General features: G+C 42.0%; 1 protein-coding gene across 3 annotated transcripts in view; it reads right to left on the bottom strand.

The window, feature by feature from the left end:
• Positions 1 to 15064, bottom strand: part of LOC123990850 (disheveled-associated activator of morphogenesis 1-like) — a 127328-nt gene that overhangs the window by 42585 nt on the left and 69679 nt on the right. For all 3 annotated transcript variants that reach the window (XM_046291773.1, XM_046291772.1, XM_046291774.1), the window contains exon 3: positions 7940 to 8029. In XM_046291773.1, coding sequence (XP_046147729.1) covers positions 7940 to 8029 — 90 coding nt within the window. The remainder of the gene's footprint in view (positions 1 to 7939; positions 8030 to 15064) is intronic.

Genomic DNA, 15064 nt, shown 5'->3' with positions numbered 1-15064 from the left:
ACAAAGTCTGAATGAAAACCAATCAGACGGTGGGGAAGAAATGAATCATGACATTTCTGATGATTCTTCTTCTAATTCTGAACCTTCACCTCTGAGGCCAGAACCGTGCGCACTGAGCAGGTGCCCGTGCCACCACCAAATGAAACAGTGAGACAGGAAACAGGAAAGGATGACATTGGTTGGATAGAACAAGCCGGTGACAATGCTACGGTCAGATTATCAGAATATCGACAGCTGTCAAATTATGCTATTATTGTTTTTGTAATGCCATTATTACCTTTGTGCTGATTTTCACTTTATCAATCACAATTGGCGCTTATAATAATGTTTAGGCTTCTGATGTTTTCATTATTTTACGGCGCGTCTTGCTGACTGTGCGTCTTGGTGGTTGGGTTTTTTATAATTTTTGTTGTTGTCAAGAAGCTGTTACTGTGCTCCAACACATATGTGTTTTGTTTCATAGTTGTAACAAATGTATTCCACAAATAAAACTGATTGAAAACTTAAACTTGTTTTTTTAACATAATAGCCTACAGTAAAACTAATGAAAATGCTATTGTGTTATAAAAATGTAGTCTAATGTTACCTAAGACTGTCAAAAACACAACCAACTGATAATTTTTGCGATCGCATATGTGAAATTTATTAATTACACTGCTAGTGTTTTGCAGTCAAAATGACTGCTCATTAGTTTGAAGGGGGGTCCCTCTGGGCCCAGCAGTTCTAGTGTTAAAGAAGTGGCAGCTGTGTTCATATAGATTATGTCTTGAAAATAATGTAGAAGCTCAGGTGCAAAAATTTAATATCCAACGTTTCGACAGCCAAGCTGTCTTCATCATACCCTGATGAACGTTGGATATTACATTTTTGCATCTGAGCTCCTACAGTGTGCGGCTCTCCTTTATTTTCAAATTTTCTACTCCGCGAGCCAGCACCTCACCTAAATAGGTGTGCGTTTCTTTTTTTTCTAGATCATATAGATTATGTCGCCATAGTCTAGGGCTGAAAAGAAAGTTGACAAACTAAAATAACAGCAAATACACAGGATTCCATATAGCAAAACAAAACTTCCTTCACCCAAACATAATCAGTGGTATGCCTCTGTGTGTCAGTGTGTACATGTGTACTTTCACCTAGGACATAATCCAGAATCTGGAACAAAATTGGGTGGTATTGTGCCTACTGTAGTTAGTGCACCCTGGGAGGTAACTATAATAACTTTTAAAGCAGATTGCACTATGGCAAAGTGGATTTGACCAACAACAAATATATATATATATATATATATATATATTTGAACAGAAAAAAACAAGCATCCTTAATTTTCTGTGTTTCAAGTGCAGATCCCCTGTTAACAGAGCAGCTAAGCAGGGTACCTCCTGATTAACAGAGACAAATACAGAGGAAACCATGTTGAATTAAATTGTAGAAAGCGATTGATGCTCTCCAGCATGACCTCATCAATTCAGGTGGCCGAACCAAAGTAAACAAATTCATTCAGAGAGACAGCGCCGCTGCTCGCCTACTATCCGTTGCTTGTTCTGCGGAACTTGCGGGGGATCGTGTTTACTGGATAACTGTTACCGTATCGAAGTCCTCTGGAACACAAAGGCTCCATAATGAACTGGCTGGCTGTGAAGTGGGGACTGAGAAAGGAGTGCCTCCATCACTCTGCGGGCTTGGCCGCCCCCACCACCAACCCCATCTCCCTCTCCCTCGAAAACAAAAGCTGCACCTGCCAAGGGAGGCTTTCCTGTTTGCTTTGGACGACTGAGCACAACCCTTACAACCCCCCACCCGCTCTGTCTGTGAGCTTTAGGCCTTTGGGGAGCCATGCCAAGCCCTTGCTAGCTGGGCCCTGGCCAGGCTCACTGCTGAGTCTGCATTACTGACGTCCCGCTGCCAAGTCTCCCCTCTCTCTGCGGCCAACTACCTCCCAAAGGCCATCCATCCATCCCCTCTCCCCGCTTCCCCTTCCTCCACACTGGCTCTAGGGGTTTATCCTCCTCCAACTCTGCTGATTAATTGTGCCCAAACACACTACCCTGCTTTGATCCTCACTGCAACACTGGTAAGAAATCCCAGCAAAGTCCTGCTGATCCACTCTGCCTCGGACCACAGCTAAGCAAACATACAGAAAGAATCAAGTGAAATAGGGAGAGAAAGAGAGAAGAATAAAAGCAACATAGTGAAGGGAAAGCAGGTTGGATAAAGTGCAACTCAAAGCATTTCTCACATTTATAATAATGAGAGTATGGAGACATTTTTGGCTTGTTTTCAGACGTAGGGAGACCCATTTAGGCTAGTCCAGGCCCCAAGATGATTCTTAATTAGGCCACTAACTGGGGCACGACATATGCAGTAGTGTAAGTAGTTTCACCGTCAGAAGTGGACAATCGTGTTTTATCTGCCCGACTATGTAAGGAGGTGTGAGGGAAATCACAAGCCGACTCTTTAAAAGTCTGCAGCCCAGGTCTGGCATGGGTCAGCCTAAGAAATGCATAATTACACACAGTCCTGTTGAAAAACAGAAGATATTCCCACTAAGCGCAAACCAGATGGGATGGCATATCGCTGTATAATGCTGTGGTAGCCATGCTGGTTAAGTCTGCCTTGAATTCTAAATAAATCACAGACAGTGTCACCAGCAAAGCACCCCCACACCATCACACCTCCTCCTCCATGCTTCACGGTGGGAACCACACACGCGGAGATCATCCATTAACCTACTTTGCGTCTCACAAAGATACGGCGGTTGGAATCAAAAATCTCAAATTTGGACTCAGACCATTAATTTGCAAATAAATTCATTAAAAATCCTACAATGTGATTTTCTGGATTTTTTTCTCATTTTGTCTGTCATAGTTGAAGTGTACCTATGATGAAAATGACAGGTCTCTCATCTTTTTAAGTGGAAGAACTTGCACAAAACATACTTTTTTGCTCCACTGTATGTATGTATGTATATACGTATACACGTACGTATACACGTACGTATACACGTACGTATACACGTACGTATACACACACACACACACACACACACACACACACACACACACACACACACACACACACACACACACACACACACACACACACACACACACACACACACACACACACACACACACACACACACACACACACACACACACACGCGCACACATTCAAAAGTTTGGCGTCACTTAGAAATGTCCTTGTTTTCCATGAAAACATACGTGAAATTAGTTGCAAAATGAATAGGAAATATAGTCGAGACGTTGGCAAGGTTATAAATAATTATTCTTAATTGAAATAAGTGTGTCCTGCAAACTTAGCTTTCGTCAAAGAATACTCTATTTGCAGCAATTACAGCCTTGCAGACTGTTAGCATTCTAGTTGTCAATTTGTTGAGGTAATCTGAAGAGATTTCACCCCATACTTCCAGAAGCACCTCCCACAAGTTGGATTGTCTTGAAGGGCACTTCTTATGTACCATACCGTCAAGTTGCTCCCACAACAGCTCAATAGGGTTGAGATCCAGTGACTGTGCTTACCATTCCATTATAGACAGAATACTAGCTGACTGCTTCTCCCCTAAATAGTTCTTGCATAGTTTAGGTCATTGTCTTGTTGTAGGAGGAAATTGGCTCCAATTTAAGCGCCGTCCACAGGGTATGGCATGGCCTTGCAAAATGGAGTGATGGATCTTGAAGAAGGAAGGCTCTTTTACCCTTTGCAAATCTCCCACTTTACCACCACCAAAGCACCCCCAGACCATCACTTTGCCTCCACCATGCTTGACAGATGGCGTCAAGCACTCCTCCAGCATCTTTTCATTTTTTTTGCATCTCACGAATGTTGTTCTTTGCGATCCGAACCCCTCAAACTTAGATTAGTTTGTCCATACCACTTCTTCCCAATCTTCCTCTGTCCAGTGTCTGTGTTCTTTTGCCTATTTTTATATTTTATTTTAATTGGCCCGTCTGAGATATTGCTTTTAATTTGCAACTCTGCCTAGATGGCCAGCATCCCGGAGTCGCCTCTTCACTGTTGACGTTGATGTAATGGATTTCCTCCTCTTCGTCTGGCGAGAAGGATCGGAGGACCAATATGCGGCGTGGTAAGTGTCAATGGTGCTTTTAATAAGAAATACTCAACATGAACACGACTAAATAAACACAAAAGTGGAACGAACGAAACCCAAAACAGTACCGTGTGGTGAAAAACACAGACACGGAAACAAACAACCACGGAAACAAACTGTGAAACCCAGGCTACCTAAGTATGATTCTCAATCAGAGACAACTAATGACACCTGCCTCTGATTGAGAACCATACTAGGCCGAAACATAGAAATCCCAAAATCATAGAAAAACAAACAGACTGCCCACCCCAACTCACGCCCTGACCATACTAAATAATGACAAAGCAACGTAAATAAAGGTCAGAACGTGACAGTTGAGACTGGTGTTTTGCGGGTACTATTTAATTAAGCTGCCAGTTGAGGACTGTTTCTCAAACTAGACATTCTAATGTACTTGTCCTCTTGCTCAATTGTGCACCAGGGCTTTCCACTCCTCTTTATATTCTGGTTAGGGCCAGTTTGCGCTGTTCTGTGAAGGGAGTAGTACACAGCGCTGTATGAGATCCTCAGCTTCTTGCATGGAATAGCCTTCATTTCTCAGTACAAGAATAGACTGACGAGTTTCAGAAGAAAGTTCTTTGTTTCTGGCCATTTTTAGCCTGTAATCGAACCCACAAATGCTGATACTCCAGATACTAAACTAGTCTAAAGAAGGACAGTTTTATTTCTTCTTTAATCAGAACAACCGTTTTCACCTGTGCTAACATAATTGCGAAAGGGTCTATTGCTAATGATCAATTAGCATTTTAAAATGATAAACTTGGATTAGCTAACACAACGTGATGGTTGCTGATAAATGTAGATATTCCATTTAAAAAAGCTACAATCGTCATTTACAACATTAACAATGTCTACACTGTATTTCCGATCAATTCGATGTTATTTTAATGGACAAAAAAAACGTGCTTTTCTTTCAAAAACACAGACATTTGTAAGTGACCCCAAACTTTTGAACAGTAGCGTATGGTTTTTTTTTCACCCTGTCCCCTCACCCGCTTTAACCCTTCAACTACAATCGTACCAGACATGTTGTTAAAACAGAGGCACAACTTGAGGCGTCTGTCCTCTGGTGTGGGACATGTTAAGGCTTGTGTGTGTGACATGCTGACCAAACCTTGCTTTTCTTTCAAAAACAAGGACATTTATAAGTGTCCCCAAACTAACTAACTAACTAACGAACTAACTAACTAGAGTGAGAGAGCTTAATTTCGAAAATCTGTTTCCAAGTTCTCACAAATGAGATCGTGTCTCAATGTAATCAGGGTATGAAATTATTTTATTTTCAAATACAACGTAATTTTGCATTTAGTTGTGGTAAATTTGAAGTGTAGAAATTATTTTGACCATGTTCCGGCCCCATGACTAAAACTTGTGTTTGGTGAGGCTGCAGAGAATGGGGGGGGGGATAATATTAATAAGATAATATTAATATCTTAAAGCAGCATGTGACAAACAGAATATGCATACTGCTACTCTAAACAGTGGTCTCATCCATCTTCGGGCTAAAGAGGGAGGCAGTTCTTTCTTCCAAATAACTTTTCCAGGATCATGCGGCTTCGAAAGGTCCTGGAATTAAACCATGGCAACCTGTTGTTTGAACAAGCCTAAAACCCAGTAAGCAAGTGACAAACATTGGATATGTAAGAGGCAGTGTAGGGGTTTTATTGTCCATATAAAAAGGACCATCAGCCAATGCTTGAAGATGAGTTGTACAGACAGGTCATGGAAAGGTCATTTGGTGTCCCAAGACGGGAGTCCAAAAAGTCCAGCAGTAAGCAGAGTGTGGATGGGGTCAGAGAGAATACATGTCAAAAAGCTGATGAGGTCACCAGTTGTGACAGGATGTGAAATGTGGCGTGTCCTTATCAACTCCCTCGACTCACTGTGAGAATACAAACCATATTTTCTAAGTTATTACTCCAACAAAACTAAGCTGTCTCTCACCACTATCATACTCCATTCCAGACATTGAGCGATCTATCATCTTATGTCAAACTCCGGTCTCCCTTAAAGACCATTAACCAAATACAGCTCAGACCAAACCATATCACAAATACTCATGCAGTTAATATACAGTTACCTACGATCATAAATCTTCCAAATTAGCTGGACTTAGAAAATTCCAGCACGGACAATTCTACAGCTGAGAATAGCAGCACGGACAATTCTACAGCTGAGAATAGCAGCACGGACAATTCTACAGCTGAGAATAGCAGCACGGACAATTCTACAGCTGAGAATAGCAGCACGGACAATTCTACAGCTGAGAATAGCAGCACGGACAATTGTACAGCTGAGAATAGCAGCACGGACAATTGTACAGCTGAGAATAGCAGCACGGACAATTGTACAGCTGAGAATAGCAGCACGGACAATTCTACAGCTGAGAATAGCAGCACGGACAATTCTACAGCTGAGAACAGCAGCACGGACAATTCTACAGCTGAGAATACCAGCACTGACAATTATTTTTTTCCCTTTACCCCGCTTTCTCCCCAATTTCGTGGTATCCAATTGTTAGTAGTTACTATCTTGTCTCATCGCTACAACTCCCGTACGGGCTCGGGAGAGACGAAGGTCGTAAGCCATGCGACCTCCAAAACACAATCCAACCAAGCCGCACTGCTTCTTAACACAGCGCGTATCCAACCCGGAAGCCAGCCGTACCAATGTGTCGGAGGAAACACTGTGCACCTGGCGACCTGGTTACCGTGCGTGCACTCACCCGCCCCGCCACAGGAGTCGCTAGTGCGCGATGAGACAAGGATATCCCTCCCGGCCAAGCCCTCCCTAACCCGGACGACGCTAGGCCAATTGTGCGTCGCCCCATGGACCTCCCGGTCGCGGCCGGCTGGGACAGAGCCTGGGCTTGAACCCAGAGTCTCTAGTGGCACTCTGGTGGCGATGCAGTGCCCTAGACCACTGCGCCACCCGGGAGGCCCTTCACAGAAAATTCTACAGCTGAGAATACCAGCACGGACAATCCTACAGCTGAGAATACCAGCACGGACAATTCTTCATCTGAAATCTTTGGAAAAGCAGCTGTGCAGTCATATCCCTGCAGGATGATTAATTTTGTGTATTATCCTGGTCAGCGAATTTGACTCTCCTGCCTCATCACCTGGAGTTAACAATGGGATAAAGCAACAGATTTGTGCAACCTACACAGCCTCCAACTGGCTAAGGGTATCCTGCACTTCACCACTTCGCCACAACTGAAGTGCGGGGATGGCCTACAGCTGACTGTTCTTTGCCAGATGGGCAGCATCTCTAAATGGCAACAGGCTCCACCCAAATGACCTCTCATAGGGGTCAAAGAGTACAGGAAAATACTAAACATCCTCTTAGACTTTTCTCCGCAGAAAGCGGCTATCCTGCATTTTAGCTGATTGAAACCCTTGCACTGCATCAGGCGATTGAGAAACTTCAGCAAGATTTATTATGACCGGTACAGGGGGAGGGGGGCACATTAATATTGTGGGCCGTTCCACTCCTATGAGAGATTTATTCACTGCAGTTCTTTGGTTAAAGAGATTAGATGCTTTGCTGAGAACATCTTCATTAAGTGAAGTGGTCCTTTAAAATGTTTTGGAGAAGTTGGCGCAGGCTTCTGTTGAAATTAACCAGTGATGGACTGACTAAGGTAAAAGGGCAAGATGCTTGGGCTTGCCTTACGCCCTCTAAATGGGGCACAGAAATGCACTTATACCAAGATTACTACAACAGGGAGACCGACACAAACATGCATATGCACGCGGACACACTTGAATTACATGACACGCACACAATGATGCGGTCAGAAAAACTTACCTTTTTCTTGCTGCAGTAGATCTGCCATTTCTTCTCTGCAGGCAGGTTGAACATGGCCTCCCTGTGTTTCTCTGTGAGGTCAAGTTCATCCTGCAGAGAGAGAGTGTGTGTGGGGAAAGGGGGAGAGATGGAGAGAGAAAATGGGTCTGTGTGAGTAGCCTACAAATACAGTAAATATTATAATCTACACACAAACCCTTATTGATTCATTAATGTAGACAATATATGATTCACAGTTGTACATTAATGTGGAATACAACTTGTAGACAACAGTAACAGGTGGCTGATCATTTTAGTGAGTTTTTCAACACCATTGACAGAAACCTTGTTGACCAACTCAGATAATGCTCTGTAGAATTTGGAAACCCTCATATTCATACCTATTATTCAGCCAAGGGCATCTTCGAAGGACAGTTTGCCTTTTCCCAGGTTTCAATTTCAGATGTTGCAAAGATGCTTCAAGATCATGACAAACAAAAAGAAACCTTGGTTCTTGAGTGATGCTGCCGATCGTGCAGGTGCCACAGGAGTAGGGATGGGCATTTTGCCTTTGACTGGTCGAGCACTCTCATGATTATTTTTCGAGTACTCAAATCGAAATAAAAAGCTATTCTTTGAACAAGGTGACACTGGATTATTTTGTTGTTGTGCATTTATCTACATGCAAACATTAAGCAACAATGCCAAATGTATCATACCCATTACAGATAACAAATGCTAAATTGGCACATTTATACTGAGTGTACAAAATATTAAGGACACCTGCTCTTTCCATGACAGACTGACAAAGTTCCTGGCAAGGGTGGCCATCACCCTGTATAAGAAGACTAGGAGGACCCTGGGAACACCTCTGATCCAGTGCCATTGTTCAGCGCCATGACAACAATTCTGAAAGAACAACTTTGAATGACCCAGAACAAACTGATGAGAATTATACTCAAGCTAAGCCCCAGAATGGACACTGATCCTAATCATTTCAGGGAACTGCACTGGTTTCCAGTTGACCTTCCATCATACCAGAGCCAGCATTGCCAACGTCAGACTGCTAGACTATAAGAGAAAGGCTGGATTGTCAAGCAAATCACTCACAGTGATTAACCATTAAAACCTCTTAAAGAGCGTATGAATTTTTTCAGCTTTTTGTTAAAAATGGCGCAAAATTTCAACGTCCTCCTACTCATGCAAGGAATATAGTATATGCATATGATTAGTATGTGTGGATAGAAAACACTGAAGTTTCTAAAACTGGTTAAATCATGTCTGTGACTATTACAGAACGTGTGTAGCAGGCAAAACCCCAAGGAAAACCAAAAAATATCCCTCCGCCAGATGTCTGTATTGTCTATGGCAAGGGAAAATAGATAGCGCCCAGTTTACAATACCTACAGCTTCCACACGATGTCACCAGTCTTGGCAATTGGGTTGAAGTTAATCCTTGGTGTAATGAAGAATAGGCACTTCCTGTCATCGGGTACACCAGAGGAAGTTTTGAAAGAGAGAATATCGACCAAGATTTCAAGACCTGCTGCTATTGAATACAGATCGCCCCGTGATCAATTTGATCGTTTATTAACGTTTACTAATACCTAAAGTTGGATTACAAAAGTAGTTTGAAGTGTTTTGTCAAAGTTTATAGACAACTTTTTGAATAAAAAAAAATGACGTTGCGTTTTGGAAAGCTGTTTTTTCCTGGATCAGACGGGCTTCATAAATGGACATTTTGGGTATACATGGACGGATTTAATTTTTAAAAAGACCCTTTGTGGTGTTTATGGGACATATAGGAGTGCCAACAAAGAAGCTCGTCAAAGGTAATGAATGTTTTATATTTTATTTCTGCGTTTTGTGTAGCGCCAGCTACGCTAATTCTTTTGTTTACGTCCCCTTCAGGTATTTCGGGGGGTTGCATGCTATCAGATAATAGCTTCTCATGCTTTCACCGAAAAGCATTTTAAAAATCTGACATGTTGGCTAGATTCACAACGAGTGTAGCTTTAATTGAGTACCCTGCATGTGTGTTTTGATGAAAGTTTGAGTTTTATCGAGTACTATTAGTTGTCACTCTGAAATTTCCCCTGATGTTGATCCCTGTACAGGGACAGCAGCCATAAACACATTTAGCACCTCCTAGCTTCCACACATAGCCTACAAGCAACTAATCCAAGTTAGGGTGGATTTGCGGTTTACAGTGCCGGGTAGTCGAAGTGATCGCATTTTATCTTACGGGTACGTGGGACGGTAACGTCCCACCTGGCCAACATCCAGTGAAATTGCAGAGCGCGAAAAAAAATATACTAAATTCAAATATTTAACATTCTTGAAAATATATGTGTTATACATCAAAATAAAGCTTAACTTCTTGTTAATCCAGACTTTACGGCGAAAACAAACTGATTATTTGAGGACAGCACCCTGCATACAAAAGCATGAAAATCATATTTCAACCAGACAGGTGTGACACAAAAGTCAGAAATAGCGATATAAAAAATGTCTTACCTTTCATGATCATCTTCTGTTGGCACCCCAAAAGGTCCCAGTTATATCACAAATGGTCCTTTAGTTCGATAATGTCCTTCTTTATATCCATAAAAACTCACTTTAGCTGGCGCGCTTCAGTCAATAATCCACTCAGTTTCCCTCCATCAAAATGCATACAAAATTAATCCCAAACGTTACTAATAAACTTTTCCAAACACGTCAAACAACGTTTATAATCTAACCTTAGGTATCCTAAAACGCAAATAAACAATCAAATTTAAGACGGAGAATAGTATGTTCATTACCAGAGATAAATAAGAAAGAACGCGCTTTCCTCCACGCGCTTGGAAACACTACAGCCAAAATGGGAGCCACCTAGAAAAAACTACCATTTCTGGGTCATTTTTCCAAAAACCAACCTGAAACTCTTTCTAAAGACTGTTGTAGTGGAAGCCCTAGGACTGCAATTTGGGAGGACTTGGGCTTATAATTATAGTACTAGCCATTGAATATAGTGGTACGCTGACATTTTTTGGGGGGGTTGTCCTCTGGGTTTCGACTGCCATATCAGTTCTGTTATACTCACAGACACAATTTTAACAGTTTTAGAAACGTTAGTGTGTTTTCTACCCAAATCTACCGATATGCATATCCTAGCTTCTGTGCCTGAGTAACAGGCAGTTTACTTTGGGCAAACTTTTCATCCGGATGTCAAAATACTGCCCCCTACCCAAGAGAGGTTAATTAAACCATTTCAAGTGTCTTAAGGGAACAAACTACGCCTACCCAGCGATCCCTGAGAGCGAATCAAGTGCACCTATAGGCCTTCCGCTGGCCAATCAGATATAGCAGATCCACGTGTAGCTTCCATGAGACCACAGCGAAGTTCATACTGTGAGATTTCAAAACCTATAAAACCATGACTAGTGAGAGACTGACAGCGAATACAGCAAAGAGCAGCTGTGAGTTCACGTTTACTTTTTTATTCAACACTTATGAGCCATAAAACATGTTTCTCCCTATCCACTCGCACTACAAAGTGTATTGACAGACGTGCGTTATTATTAGCGTCTTGTCTTTCTTAATAGAGGAATATTTCACATTTTCTGGTCATAGGAGTAACAACATGAATTAGTGTGAGGCAGAAATAATGAAGTGTGACTTATGAAATATATATTTTTTATTGTCTGAGAAGAACCACAGTGCAATGCATGGGGTTAAGTTTAAGTAATGTTTAACTTTTTTCGTTAAAGCGAGTCAGTGGTTCCTGCACCACATGCAATTGCTTTGGAGTAGTTAAAATAATGTTTAGATATTTCAATTTGATCAATCGATAAATAATCTAAACCTACATGCAACAGTATCTCGTGCTTTTGACGATGGTGTCACAAGGCCCATTTCACATGATATGCCTAAATCCTTATAACCACTAGGCTAATAAATAAACATGTTTTCTTTCGATTATTTAATGACCTACATCATGTTATTTCAAGTTATCCATTTGGAGCATGACATGCAGTTGTTCAAAAATATGTATAAATTGGGCATGCCGATAAATTGGGCAATTGAAGGTACACTACATTACCAAAAGTACATCTCATTCCTAAGTTATGGGCATTAATATGCAGTTGGTCCCCCCTTTGCTGCTATAACAGCCTCCACTCTTATGGAAAGGCTTTCCACTAGATGTTGGAACATTGGTGCGGGGAATTGATTCCATTCAGCCACAAGGGCATTAGTGAGGTCAGGCACTGATGTTGGGCAATTAGGCCTGGCATGCAGTCAGCGTTCCAATTCATCCCAAAGGTGTTTGATGAGATTGAGGTCAGGGCTCTTTGCAGACCAGTCAAGTTCTTCCACACCGATCTCAACAAACCATTTCTATACGGACTCACTTTGTGCACGGGGGCATTGTCATGCTGAAACAGGGATGGGTATTCCCCAAACAGCACAGAATTGTCTAGAATGTCATTGATATGCTGGCCTAGCTCGAACCATGAAAAACAGCCCCAGACCATTATTCATCCTCCACCAAACTTTACAGTTGGCACTATGTATTGGGGCAGGTAGCGTTCTCCTGGAATCCGCCAAACACAGGTTTGTTCATCGGATTGCCAGATGGTGAAGCGTGATTCATCACTCCAGAGAACGCGTTTCCACTGCTTCAGAGTCCAATGGTGGCAAGCTTTACACCATTCCAACCAATGCTTGGCATTGTGCATGGTAATCTTAGGCTTGTGTGCGGCCGCTTGGCCATGGAAACCCATTTTGTGAAGCTCCCTACAAACAGTTCTTGTGCTGACGTTGCTTTCATTGGCAGTTTACAACTAGGTAGTGAGTGTTAATCCTCTGGACAGATGATTTTTACGCGCTATGCACTTCAGTACTCAGTGGTCCTATTCTGTGAACTTTTGTGGCCTACCACTTCACGGTTAAGCCGTTGTTGCTCATAGACGTTTCCACAACACAATAACAGCACTTACAGTTGACAGGGGAAGCACTAATAGGCAGAAATATGACAAACTGACTTGTTGGAAAGGTGGCATCGTATGACAGTGACACGTTAAAAGTCACTGAGCACTTCAGTATTGGCCATTCTACTGGCAATGTTTGTCTCTGGAGATTGCATGGCTGTATGCTCTATTTTATACACCTGGCAGCAACGGGTGTGGCTGAAACAGCTGCATCCACTCATTTGAAGGGATGTCCACATACTTTGTATATATTGTGTATCTATGTCTTACAGTGGCAAGAAAAAGCATGTGAACCCTTTGGAAATACCTGGATTTCTGCATAAATTGGTCATCAAATTTGATCTGATCTTCATCTAGGTCAGAACAATAGACAAACACAGTCTGCTTAAATTAACACACAAACAACTATACGTTCATGTCTTTATTGAACACAGTGTAAACATTCATGGTGCAGTGTGGGAAAAGTATGTGAAACCTTGAATTTAAACAACTGGTTGACTCTCCTTTGGCAGCAATAACCTCAACCAACTGTATTCTGTAGTTGCGGATCAGACCTGCACAACGGTCAGGGGGAATTTTGGACCATTCCTCTTTACAAAACTGCTTCAGTTCAGCAATATTCTTGGGATGTGAACTGCTCTCAAGTTCATGCCACAGCATCTCAAATCGGGTTGAGGTCAGTCCAGAAGGCGTATTTTCTTCTGTTGAAGCCATTCTGTTGTTTACTTCTGTGTTTTGGGTTGTTGTCCTGTTGCATCACCCAACCTCTGTTGAGCTTCAATTGGCGGACAGATAGCCTAACATTCTCCTGCAAAATGTCTTGATAAACTTGAAAATTAATTTTTCCGTCGAAGAGAGCAAGCTGTCTAGGCCCTGAGGCAGCACAAAACCATGATGCTCCCTCCACCATACTTTACAGTTGGGATGAGGTTTTGATGATGGTGTGCTGTGCCTCTTTTTCTCCACACAGTGTTGTGTTTTCCTTACAAACAACTCAACTGTAGTTTCATCTGTCCACAGAATATTTTGCCTGTAGTGCTGTGGAACATACAGGGGCACTTTTGCAAACTTCAGAGGTGCAGCAATGTTTTTTTGGACAGCAGTGGCTTCTTCCATGGTATCCTTCCATGAACACCATTCTTGTTTGGTGTTTTACGTATCGTAGACTGGTCGTAGAGATACTTTTGTAACCCTTTCGAGCTTTATGCAAGTCAACAATTCTTAGGTCTTCTGAGATCTCTTTTGTTCGAGGCATGGTTCACATCAGGCAACGCTTCTTGTGAATGGCAAACTCAATTGTTGTGAGTGTTTTTTTATAGGGCAAGGCAGCTCTAACCAACGTCTCCAATCTCGTTTCATTGATTGAACTCCAGGTTAGCGGACACCAATTAGCTTTTGGAGAAGTCATTAGCCTAGGGGTTCACATACTTTTTCCAACCTACACAGTGAATGTTTAAATTATGTATTCAATATATAGAGTAGAAAAATACAAGAATTGGTGTGTTATTAGTTTAAGCACACTATGCCTGTCTATTGATGTGACTTAGATGAATATCAGATCAAATTTGATGACTAATTTATGCAGAAATCCCGGTAATTCCAAAGGGTTCACATATTTTTTCTTGACACTGTATGTTAACTTTGATTTTAGTTCAATGTAAATTATAGAACTTTCAAACATTGTATGCAACTTTAGAAATCGGCAAATGACTTGATCAGAATTGGTCAAAAAAAGGTTAAAAAGTTATGCATGCCAACATAATAGGCAACAATTAATAGTAGGCAAAGTGAAAATGATATAAATCCTTTTACCATTGCAACATTTGATGTACAGTCACATTCACTGTGGTTGCCTGAAGAGATGCCTCATTGCAACTGGCTATTCCCCGTAACTTGCAACAATGTCAATGAGTGTCAACACGATCTTTCCTTTGCCTCAAACTGCAACGATTACCAGCTGAGAAACTTTTAATGAGTTGATTTTACTCCTGACTTAGAGTTTGTCTGGGCATTGCCTTAACCCAAAACCTACTCTGAGTTGGGGCTCGGCTGGAGCGTATCGAAGAAACGGGGTAAACCGTCTCCGAAAGGGGCTCCCCCGATAGAAGCTAATCCACATAGGGTGGGAGGAACCGTCCGTCTGAACACCGGCCTAAGGACGGCCGACAGGGCC

The sequence above is a fragment of the Oncorhynchus gorbuscha genome, linkage group LG12, assembly GCF_021184085.1.
Source record: "Oncorhynchus gorbuscha isolate QuinsamMale2020 ecotype Even-year linkage group LG12, OgorEven_v1.0, whole genome shotgun sequence".
Lineage (NCBI taxonomy): Eukaryota > Metazoa > Chordata > Actinopteri > Salmoniformes > Salmonidae > Oncorhynchus > Oncorhynchus gorbuscha.
Note: the sequence above shows the minus strand (reverse complement) of the source record. Positions and strands in the feature narration are given on the sequence as shown.